The sequence below is a fragment of the Macrobrachium rosenbergii genome, chromosome 46 (assembly GCF_040412425.1).
Source record: "Macrobrachium rosenbergii isolate ZJJX-2024 chromosome 46, ASM4041242v1, whole genome shotgun sequence".
NCBI classification, from domain to species: domain Eukaryota; kingdom Metazoa; phylum Arthropoda; class Malacostraca; order Decapoda; family Palaemonidae; genus Macrobrachium; species Macrobrachium rosenbergii.
Genome location: NC_089786.1, coordinates 47,480,676 through 47,493,524, shown reverse-complemented (window position 1 = coordinate 47,493,524; position 12,849 = coordinate 47,480,676). Strand labels below are relative to the sequence as shown.

Below are 12,849 nucleotides of genomic sequence, written 5' to 3'. Positions count from 1 at the left end.
AATTCATTTATTTATTCATCTATTCACTTACTGTTTATTTATTTATTCATCTATTTATTTATTTATTTATTTATTTATATAATGAACGCGTTCATTCCAGAGAAAAAGAAATTAATTAATCAATTTATTTATTTTTATTTATCTATTTATTAATTTGTTTATTTATTTATTTACTTATTCACTCATTCATTCATCAGTTCATTCATTCATTTATCTATTAATTTATTCATTCATTTATATAATGGTTTACTTATTTATTTGTATTCAATTGTTTTTCATTTATTTTTAAGATCATTTTTCCCTTTGGAAGAATACTGATGAATGTCCTCTATGGTGACGTCACAAAAAACTCGGTCAGCAACGTGTCAGTTTCGTGTGTTTGTGTGTCTGCTTAATTTTCCAATGAATCACAACAGACAGACGTCACAAAAGCAGAGGTTATTTGTTCGGAGAGTCCACTAGAATCTACTAACCTGATACAAAGTGAAAGCTTTGATCATAACTAATTACTTTCATAGATACAGAACCATCTACGTAAATCACCAAATCCGTGATTGAGAAATCACGCGTAATTGCAAAAAAAACTATCCCTTAGAGACCGTAGCAAAATCTACAGTGTTATTGCAGCAAAAAAACTTACATCAGCTTTAAAGACTGTAAAGAGTGAATACATAGGACCTGTTATGTAATCTCGCCATTCGGACGGATGAGAAGAGTGGGGTTGAGAATGGAATGAGATATTATTATTATAAAAAAAACTCGTATGGATCTCAGAAATGAGATTTGATTCTCATTCCGTGGAGAAATTCTTCAATAACAAGAGTTTCAAGTTGAGTGCATACCCCTGCAAGAGGCCATTAAATAGTGAGACCTTTATTAACTAATATCAGTGTAAACACGAGCTTATTGTACATGAACAATAACCACGCAACATAAAAGGATACTCTAGTACTGACATAGGAAAAGACCCTATTTAGAATGATACAACAGATGGTTTCCATGACGACAAATCATCAAAACTGAGACGATTGCTGCCAAAGGTTCATCATTTCGAGAAGGTCACCTGGTGGATATGTCTACCAAATTTCATCAAATTCTGTCTGTCCGTTCTTGAGATATCCTGCAAAAAAGCTGCAAACCTCTGACAGACATTTCCTGGGTAGGACGTTTAAAGAATCAATCCTGCACGATTCTGGATCATACTCGTTATCTGGTGCTCAAGAGAGAGAGAGAAATAGAGAGAGAACCAAAAAGTTTGTCTTTCCCGAAAGTTACATTTTCCTCTCACAAAATATTCCTAAAAATCCACAAACAACTGTCTGTGTAATTCTGCCAACAAATAGACAAACAAACAGACAGATATCTAACAAGCTGGAAAAAACTATTTAACGGAGATAGTACAAACAATAAAAAAAAAACACACAAAAGGTAGCAAAAGCTGAATTCCCACTTTGCAGACGAGACAATAATTAATTCAGGATACGAGAACTGTTTATCTCTCCTTTGCCTGACGCGAGCTCATTAACATTCTGATTACTCCTGATCTCATAAATGAGAAGGCTTCGACTCTCACAGCGTTGGTAACTCGGATTTGATGTGAGGTTAGCTAATCTCGAGATTAAGTCTCATAGATTGTGAATGTTCTGATTGTTTTCGTCTCATAAATGAGAAAGCTTCGACTCTCACAGCGTTGAAAAGATGAGGCAACTCGGATTTGATATGAGATTAGCTAATCTCTTGATTAACCTCATAGATTGTGAATATTCTCACTGCTTTGGTCTCATAAATGAGACGGCTTCGATAGGTGATAGATTGGGAATATTCTGATTCATTTGGTCTCATAAATGAGAAGGCTTCGATTGTCACTGTGATGGAAGAATGGGTGATAGATGGTGAATATTCTGATTGTTTTGGTCTCATAAATTGAGAAGGCTTCGATTGTTACTGTGATGGAAAGAATAAGTGATAGATTGTGAATATTCTGATTGTTTTGGTCTCATAAATTAGAAGGCTTTGATTGTTACTGTGATGGAAAGAATAAGTGACAGATTGTGAATATTCTGACTGTTTTTGTCTCATAAGTGAGGAGGCTTCAATTGTCACAATGATGGAAAGAATGAGTGATAGATTGTGAATATTCTGATTGTTTTGGTCTTATAAATGAGAAGACTTCGATTGTAATTGTGATGGAAAGAATAAGTGATGGATTGTGAATATTCTGATTCTTTTGGTCTCATACATGAGAAGGCTTCGATTGTCACTGTGATGGAAAGAATAAGTGATAGATTGTGAATATTCTGATTGTTTTGGTCTCTTAAATGAGAAGACTTCGATTGTAACTGATGGAAAGAATAAGTGATAGATTGTGAATATTCTGGTTGATTTGGTCTCATAAATGAGAAGACTTCGATTGTCACTGTGATGGAAAGAATAAGTGATAGATTGTGAATATGCTGATTGTTTTGGCCTCATAAATGAGAAGGCGATTGTCACTGTGATGGAAACAATAAGTGATAGATTGTGAATATTCTGATTGTTTTGGCTTCATAAATGAGAAGGCTTCGATTGTCACAATAATGGCAAGAATAAGTGATTAATTTTATTTGATATTTTATGAGATTTGCTAATCTGCTGATTATTTTTAAACCTCGTACATAAGAGTGAGTGGTTTCTTTAATCTCGAGTGGCCTGAAAAAATTTTTTTTTTATAGCAGCATAAAACTCCGTCAGAATATAGAACTCTTTTAATTAGTGCATGAATAGTGTTTCCAATATCACCAGATTTTTATTTTAAAATTCTCCAGAAAATATCAAGTTGATAAGATCTGTTATCGGAAATACGCGCAGTATATTCGAAGTAGGATTTCTGAAAAAAAAAAAAATCTTTGATACAATAATTATGCAAAAATCTGATGTATAAAATTCAAACTAAGGTATTAGCTAATTCATTGGGGATACCATCACGAAAATAAAAAAAAAAGTTATTAAAAATTCGATCAAATCAAATGAGCTGGATTATAGTTAATTCGATGGACTCGTATGAGAAATTTTCTTTATCTTTTTACTGATTAGAGAACAGAGATGGGCAATTCTACTCCAAACAAGGGCACTTTCCTCTGAAAAAGACAGGCTATAGGATTCCAGAAATGCGGTATAACGCAGAGAACTAGATATCTGGAAAAAAAATAAAATGTGGAGTTTAATCGACCAGTCTGGAGTTTGACACTGGTTTCAAGTGGTTAAAAGTTAACCTCCACACACTATCTCCCCATAGAAAGTTACTGCCGTTACTGCATCTCACGTAGTTCACTGTAGGCATTACTAAAGGGTGTTTACAGCTTCCCTTCGGCCCCTAGTTGGAACCACTTTTAAGCCTTTTACTTTACCTCCATTCCCTCTTCCTTTCTTTCAAGGAAATTATTCACTCACTGAGAAAAAAATTATTAGCCTTAATTTCAGCCTTGCAACATGCTGAAATATATGGAACGATTTCACAAAATCAATCACACACTATCTGTGGGGTTCTATCAAGACATAAAGAAATACAAAAACCATTATTTCCTACAAAAGTGGACTTTTTGGGCGGAAACAGCGACTCCCTGGTCTTGGCGGAGGTTTGGGTTTCCGAAAGCTCTGGCTATTTACGTAAACATAACTAATCTTCTATTACATATCACGTTCGAATGCTTTCTTACTACAAAAGATTCCGCGGAAACGAACGCAGGAAATTAATTTGAACATTTCTACAGTGCGAGAATGATAAATATATTTCGCTGCGTGGGTTAATGCCTTAGTATATTAATACATTTCGCTACGTTCGCAAGAATATGAAGCCATCCTGATTCTTAATAAATGGTAAAACAGCGAATAGTGGCGTAATGCATATTACGTAAGAAGATTACAGCAACGCCCTAATGTATAATAACTATCTTATGCCTAATATTTGACTTGCTTATGATATTGTTATGAATTATTAATGTGGTCTGATTTTTATGAAACAAAGAAACTGCCCATTGTATCATCTTACATATTATTATTATTATCATTATTATTATTATTACTGATTTAAACAAATCTGGATATGTGTATTCAGCGGGTGGTCATCTTCCAATGAAATAACCTACAGTGGATGCCATTGATGATTTGGCCTTATGTTGCCATTGAAACCATATCGACTTTTGTTCAGTACCATTGCCATCGAAACCATGTTCCTCATTATTAATTAACATCATTAACATATTCTTGTCTTTACATAAAACTCAAGATTCGCAGTGTTCGTAAAAGAGCACGTGAGAGAGAAACGGATAATTATGCAATTTGCGTTGTCTGCTCAGTGTTTAGAACCTTGGTGGTGATAAGGCGTATTTAAATATAATTTGTAATAGCTTTGTTGATGACTGTTCTGTAGACTGTGTCCTTTTGTAAATAAACCTAGATTCAATAAACCAACATTCACTTTAACCAGAGTCATTGACCACACAGTTCAAAAACCTACTGTCGATGACTTATGCAGTCAAGATACCTGCAGTCAAGAAACCCACACGGCCTGTGACCATACAGTCAGTGACCACACAACCAAGAACCCTACAGTCAATGACCATACAGTCAATGACCAAACAGCCAATGTCTATACAGCCAGTGACCATACAACCAAGAACTCTACAGTCAATGACCATACAGTCAGTGACCACACAACCACGAATCCTACAGTCAATGACCATACAGTCAATGACCAAACAGCCAATGACTATACAGCCAGTGACCACACAGCCAAGAAACCTGCAATCAATGACTAGTTGGGATTTCTAGAGCCACTGAAAATACAGCCAAGAAATCAACAGGCAATGAAGACTTAGCCAAGAAGAACAGTTCAGTCAATGACCATACGATAAAATACCTACAATCAATGGCCCACAATAAGGACACCTTCACTTAAACAACCTACAATCAATGACCACATAGTAAAAAACCTACAGTCAATAACCATACAGTCAATGACCATATAATCAAGAAACCTAGAGTCAATAACCATACAGTCAAAGACCATATCATCAAGAGACCTAGAGTCAATGTCTATATAATCAAGCAACCTACTGTCAATCGCAACCTACTATCAATAACCAATAACCACAGTCAAGCAACCTACTGTCAATAACCACTCAGTCAAAGAACCAGGACTGTCAATAACCACTCGCCCAACCTGGGTCAATAACCACCAGTGCGGTCAATAACCACTCAGTCAAGCAACCTACTGTCAATAACCACTCAGTCAAGCAACCAACTGTCAATAAGGTCAATAACCACTCAGTCAAGCAACCTGCTGTCAATAACAACTGCAGTCAAGGCAACCTGCTGTCAATAACCACTCAGGCAACCTAGTCAACCTGTTCAATAACCACTCAGTCAAGCAACCTGCTGTCAATAACCACTCAGTCAAGCAACCTGCTGTCAATAACCACTCCAGTCAAGCAACCTAACCACTCAGTTGTCAATAACCACTCAGTCCTGTCAATAACCACTCAGTCAAGCAACCTACTGTCAATAACCACTCAGTCAAGCAACCTGCTGTCAATAACCACTCAGTCAAGCAACCTGCTGTCAATAACCACTCAGTCAAGCAACCTGCTGTCAATAACCACTCAGTCAAGCAACCTACTGTCAATAACCACTCAGTCAAGCAACTTCAATCAGTCAAGCAACCCTGTCAATAACCACTCAGTCCTGTCAATCTCTTTTATCAGTCAAGCAACCTGCTGTCAATAACCACTCAGTCAAGCAAACTGTCAATAACCACTCAGTCAAGCAACCTTGTCAATAACCACTCAGTCAAGCAACCTCTTAACCACTCAGTCAAGCAACCTGCTGTCAATAACCACCCAGTCAAGCAACCTACTTCAATAACCACTCAGTCAAGCAAAACTGTCAATAACCACTCAGTCAAGCAACCTTAACCACTCAGTCACTGTCAATAACCAAGTCAAGCAACCTGCTGTCAATAACCAAGTCAAGCAACCTGCTGTCAATAACCACTCAAATTATTGTCAATAACCACTCAGTCAAGCAACCTGCTGTCAATAACCATCAGTCAAGCAACCATTGTCAATAACCACTCAGTCAAGCAACCTGCTGGGTAACCACTCAGTCAAGCAACCTGCTGTCATAACCACTCAGTCAAGCAACCTGCTGTCAATAACCACTCAGTCAAGCAACCTTCAATAACCACTCAGTCAAGCAACCTGCTGTCAATAACCAAGTCAGTGGACCAGTTTCAATAACCACTCAGTCAAGCAACCTGCTGTCAATAACCACAGTCGCAACAATAACCACTCCTGGTCAATAACCACTCAGTCAAGAGGCTGTTAACCACTCAGTCAAGCAACCTACTGTCTGTCAATAACCACTCAGTCAAGCAACCTGCTGTCAATAACCACTCAGTCAAGCAGTTCAATAACCACTCAGTCAAGCAACCTGCTGTCAATAACCACTCAGTCAAGCAACCTGCTGTCAATAACCATTTCAGTAAAACCACTGTCAATAACCACTCAGTCAACCCACTCAGTCAATAACCACTAGTCAAGTCAAGCAACCTACTGTCAATAACCACTCAGTCAAGCAATGCTTTCACCAGTTACTGTATAAAAAGTCAATAACCATTCAGTCAAGCTGTCAAACGAACAGTCAAGCAAACTGTCAATAACCACTCAGTCAACAATTTCAGTCAACAACCGCTGTCAATAACCACTCAGTCAAGAATGATTAATATATCAAGCAACCTTCTGTCAATAACCACTCAGTCAAGCAACCTACTGTCAATAACCACTCAGTATATTAAACATTTCAATAACCACTCAGTCAAGCAAAGAATATGTCAATAACCACTCCTGTCAATAACCACTCAGTCAAGCAACCTACTGTCAATAACCACTCAATAACCACTCAGTAAAACCAGCGTCAATAACCACTCAGTCAAGCAACCTGCTGTCAATAACCACTCAGTCAAGCAAGATTAACCACTCAAGTCAAGCAACCTGCTGTCAATAACCATAATAACTGTCTTCAATCTCAGTCAAGCAATTTGTCACTAACCACTCAGTGATATTGTTGTCAATTATTAATGTGGTCTGATTTTCAGAAACAAACCACTCAGTCAAGCAAACTGTCAATAACCATTGTGCTGTCATCAGTCAAGCAACCTACTATCAATAACCATCAGTTATTATTATAATTACTGAGTTTAAACAAATCTGGATATGTGTAACCATTCAGCGGGTGGTCAACCTACTGTCAATAACCACTCAGTCAAGCAACCTCAATAACCATTCAGTGGATGCTGTCAATTGATGTCAAGCAATTTGGCCTCACTGTACTGTCAATAACCATTGAAACCATATTGTCAAGCAACCTTTTGTTCAGTAACCACTGCAGTCGAAACCATGTTAACCACTCAGTCAATTAATTAACCATCAGTCAAGCATATTCTTGTCTTTACATAAAACTCAAGATTCCCAGTGTTCGTAAAAGTCAAGCAACTACTGTCAATAACCACTCCAGTCAAGCAAACGGATAACCATCAGTATTCAACCTACCTGTCAATAACCACTCAGTCGCAACCTTGTCAATAACCACTCAGTGTTTAGAACCTTGGTAATGATCAGTCAAGCAACCTACTGTCAATAATTTAAATATCAATAACCATTCAGTAATAACCTTTGTCAATAACCACTCAACAGTCAACTCTGCTGTCAATAGACTGTGCAACCTTTGTAAATAAACCTAGATTCAATAAACCAACATTCAATAACTTTAAGTCAAGAACCTGCTTCAATAACCACTCAGTCAAGCAACCAGTTCAAAAACCACTCAGTCAATAACCACTCAGTCAAGCAACCTACTGTCGATAACCACTCATGCAGTCAATAAGTCAAGCAACCTGCAGTCAATAACCAAGAAACAACCTGCTGTCAATAACCACGGTCTGTGACCATATAACCACTCCAGTCAGTGACTGTCACAACCACTCAGAACCCTGCTGTCAATGACCAGTCAACAACCTGCTGTCAATAACCAAACAGCCAATGTCTATACAGTCAAGCCAGTGACCATACAATAAACCAGTCAAGAACCTGCTGTCAATAACCACTCAGTCAACCATAACCATACAGTCAGTGACCACACAACCACGCAATCTGTCAATAACCAGTCAATGTCAATAACCACTCAGTACCTGTCAATGACCAAACAGTCAAGCAACCTGCTGTCAATAACCACCAATGACTATACAGCCAGTGACCACAGTCAGCCAAGAAACCTGTCAATCATGACTAGCAACCTACTGGGATTTCTAGTCAAGCAACCTGCTGTCAATAACCACTCAAAAACAGCTGTCAAGAAATCAACAGGCAATGAAGACTCAGTCAAGAAGAACAGTTCAAGTCAGTGACCTACTGTCAATAACGATAAAATACCTGCAATCAATAACCACTCAGTCAACAACCTGCTGTCAATAACCACTCTTCACCTTGTCACATAACCACTCAGTCAACAAATCAATGACCACATAGTAAAAACCTGCAGTCAATAACCACTCAGTCAAGCAATCAGTAACCACTCATCAAGCAACCTATTCAATAATCTCAGAAACCTAGCTGTCAATAACCACTCAGTCAAAAGACTGTCAATATCATCAGTCAAGCAACCTGCTGTCAATAACCACTCAGTCAAGCAACCTACTGTCAATAACCACTCAGTCAAGCAACCTACTGTCAGTAACCATTCAGTCAAGCAACCTACTGTCAATAACTACTCAGTCAAGCAACCTCCTGTCAATAACCACTCAGTCAAGCAACCTGCTGTCAATAACCACTCAGTCAAGCAACCTACTGTCAATAACCACTCAGTCAAGCAACCTACTGTCAATAATCACTCAGTTAAGCAACCTACTGTCAATAACCACCCAGTCAAGCAAACTACCGTCAATAACCACTCAGTCAAGCAACCTACTGTCAATAAGCAATCAGTCAAGCAACCTACTATCAATAACCACTCAGTCAAGCAAACTACCGTCAATAACCACTCAGCCAAGCAACCTACTGTCAATAACCACTCAGTCAAGCAACCTACTGTCAATAACCACTCAGTCAAGCAACCTACTGTCAATAACCACTCAGTCAAGTAGCCCACTGTTAATAACCACTCAGTCAAGCAACCTACCATCAATAACCACTCAGTCAAGCAACCTGCTGTCAATAATCACTCAGTAAAGCAACCTACTATCACTAACCAGTCAGTTGTCAATAACCACAACCAACCTGCTGTCAATAACCACTCAGTCAAGCAACCTACTGTCAATAACCACTCAGTCAAGCAACCTGCCGTCATAACCACTCAGTGATGACTCAGTCAAGCAACCAATTCTAACCATTCAGTCAAACCACCTCAGTCAATAACCACTCAGTCAAGCAACCTACTGTCAATAACCACTCAGTCAAGCAACCTACTGTCAATAACCACTCAGTTAAGCAACCTACTATCAAGCAACCACTCAGTCAAGCAACCTGCTGTCAATAACCATTCAGTCAAGCAAACTGTCAATAACCACTCAGCCATTAACCATTCACTCAGTCAACTGTCAATAAACCTACCCATTTTCAATAACCACTCAGCCAAGCAACCTGCTGTCAATAACCACTCAGTCAAGCTACCTACTGTCAATAACTACTCAGCCAAGCAACCCATTGTCAATAACCACTCAGTCAAGCAACCCACCATCAATAACCACTCAGTGAAGCAACCCACTAGGAATAACCACTCAATCAAGCAACCTGCTGTCAATAACCACTCAGTCAAGCAACCCACTGTCAATAACCACTCAGTCAAGCAACCCACTGTCAATAACCACTCATTCAAGCAACCCACTGTTAATAATCACTCAGCCAAGCAACCTACTGTCAATAACCACTCAGTCAAGCAACCCATTGTCAATAACCACTCAGTCAAGCAACCTGCTGTCAATAACCACTCAGTCAAGCAACCTACTGTCAATAACCACTCAGTCAAGCAACCTGCCGTCAATAACCACTCAGTCAAGCAACCTACTGTCAATAACTACTCAGTCAAGCAACCCATTTTCAATAACCACTCAGCCAAGCAAGTCAATAACCTCAGTCGACTGTCAATAACCACTCAGTCAAGCAACCATTGTCAATAACCACTCAGTCAACCAACCCACCATTTCAGTCAGGCAACCTGCTGTCAATAACCACTCAGTCAAGCAAACTGTCAATAACCACTCAGTCAAGCAACCAACTGTCAATAACCACTCAGTCAAGCAACCCACTGTTAATCAGCCAAGCAACCACCGTCAATAACCACTCAGTCAAGCAACCTACTGTCAATAATCGCTCAGTAAAGCAACCTACTATCAATAAACCACTCATAACCACTCAGTCAACCCACTGTCAATAACCACTCAGTTAAGCAACCTACTGTCAATAACCACACAGTCAAGCAACCTACTGTCAATGACCACTCAGTCAATCAACCTACTATCAATAACCACTCAGTCAATGTCTGTCAACCACTCAGTCAAGCAACCTACTGTCAATAACCACTCAGTTAAGCAACCTACTATCAATAACCACTCAGTCGAGCAACCTACTGTCAATAACCACTCAGTTAAGCAACCTACTATCAATAACCACTCAGTCAATCAACCTGCTGTCAATAAACACTCAGTCAATCAACCACTCAGTCAAGCAACCTACTATCAATAACCACTCAGTCGAGCAACCTACTGTCAATAACCACTCAGTTAAGCAACCTACTATCAATAACCACTCAGTCAATCAACCTGCTGTCAATAAACACTCAGTCAAGCAACCTACTGTCAATAACCACTCAGTCAAGCAACCTACTGTCAATAACCACTCAGTCAAAACCGTCAATAACCACTCAGCCAAGCAACCACTGTCAATAACAATCAGTCAAGCAACCTATTGTCAATAACCACTCAGTCAAGCAAACTACCGTCAATAACCACTCAGCCAACAACCTACAGTCAATAAACCATTCAGTAACCACTCAATCAACAACCTGCTGTCAATAACCACTCAGTCAAGCAACCTACTGTCAATAACCACTCAGTCAAGCAACCTCCTGTCAATAACCACTCATTCAACCAACAATAACCACTCAATCAAGCAACCTACTATCTATAACCACTTAGTCAAGCAAACTGCCGTCAATAACCACTCAGTCAAGCAACCTACTGTCAATAACCACTCAGTAAAGCAACTACCGTCAATAACCACTCAGTCAAGCAACCTGCTGTCAATAACCATTCAGTCAAGCAACCTACTGTCGATAACCACTCAGTCAAGCAACCTACTGTCAATAACCACTCAGTCAAACAACCTGCTGTCAATAACCACTCAGTCAAGCAACCTATTGTCAATGACCACTCAGTCAAGCTACCTACTGTCAGTAACCATTCAGTCAAGCAACCTACTGTCTATAACCACTTAGTCAAGCAACCCACAATCAATAACCACTCAGTCAAGCAACCTACTGTCAATAACCACTCAGTCAAGCAACCTACTGTCAATAACCACTGTCAATGACCACTGTCAGTGACCACAAGTCTACCTACTGTCATTAACCATTCAGTCAAGCAACCTACTGTCTAATAACCACTCAGTCAAGCAACCTACAATCAAAACCACTCAGTCAAACAAACCCACTCAGTCAATAACCACTGTCAGTAACCACTCAGTCAAGCAACCTACTGTCAATAACCACTTAGTCAAGCAACCCAATATCAATAACCACTCAGCCAAGCAACCTACTGTCAATAACAGCTTAGTCAAGCAACCCACTATCAATAACCACTCAGTCAAGCAACCTACTGTCAATAACCACTCAGTCAAGCAACCTAAAACCAATAACCACACAGTCAAGAAGCCAACAGTTAACGTCCTCACATTCGATGACCACACGGCCACGAAACCTACAGTCAATTTCCATATAATCAAAAGCCCTATTGTCAATGACCACTCAATCAAGCAATTTACAATCAATGACCATACAGTCAAGCAACCTACAGCCAATGACCTCACAGTCAAGGATCACACGTCCAAGAAACCAACAGCCTACCCATTAAAACCTCACAAAAAATGACTTCCCAGAATCGCCTCGAGAAGGTCACTGGCAAATGACTCAATCGCAGGGACACGCGAGTGATCGACCGCCAACCGGAGCCGCCGACGTCATTGCAGTAATGCAATTAAGATCTCCGCTTCTTTTATCAGGTCGTAAACCTCCGGAACCGCTTCTAGAGGCTCCTCCTTCGTCAGGAGAGGGCCAACTCCATCACGCCATAGCACGTGTTTCGGCCGAGACGGAAAAGCGATCGTAAAATCGAGATTCGATGGTTTTGATTATGTTCCGCCGTGCTATTAAAGGTGGCACTGACTGACTGGCCTCGTTGAGGACTGGTTTCTGAATGTTTGTTTTTCTCGTTATGTATGTTATGTATGCATATGTATATATATATATATATATATATATATATATATATATATATATATATATATATATATATATATGAGAACTTATATTTATCTATCTATCTTTCTATCTACACATATATATACATTATATATATATATATATATATATATATATATATATATATATATATATATATATATATATATATATATATATATATATATATTTATATATATATATATATATATATAATTTATATATATATTTATATATATATATATATATATATTTATATATATATCTATATATATATATATATATATATATATGTATATATATATA

General features: G+C 38.6%; 1 protein-coding gene across 1 annotated transcript; it reads left to right on the top strand.

Moving 5' to 3' along the window:
* The first annotated feature begins 8,230 nt into the window (after nucleotides 1-8,230).
* Nucleotides 8,231-12,174, top strand: LOC136830483 (protein PF3D7_1417600-like). The gene is made up of 5 exons (XM_067090018.1): nucleotides 8,231-8,432; nucleotides 8,688-9,171; nucleotides 9,622-10,146; nucleotides 11,285-11,477; nucleotides 11,665-12,174. Exons 1-5 carry the CDS (start codon nucleotides 8,231-8,233, stop codon nucleotides 12,172-12,174), a joined length of 1,914 nt encoding a protein of 637 aa, XP_066946119.1.
* Nucleotides 12,175-12,849: the final 675 nt, after the last annotated feature.

Coding starts and splice junctions, on each gene's coding strand:
- LOC136830483 (XM_067090018.1), top strand. CDS start 8,231: ATGACCAAACAGTCAAGCAACCTGCTGTCAATAACCACCAATGACTAT. Junction 10,147..11,284: donor TTCAATAACCACTCAGCCAA/GCAAGTCAATAA, acceptor ATAACCACTCAG/TAAAGCAACTACCGTCAATA. Junction 11,478..11,664: donor ACTCAGTCAAGCTACCTACT/GTCAGTAACCAT, acceptor TTAACCATTCAG/TCAAGCAACCTACTGTCTAA.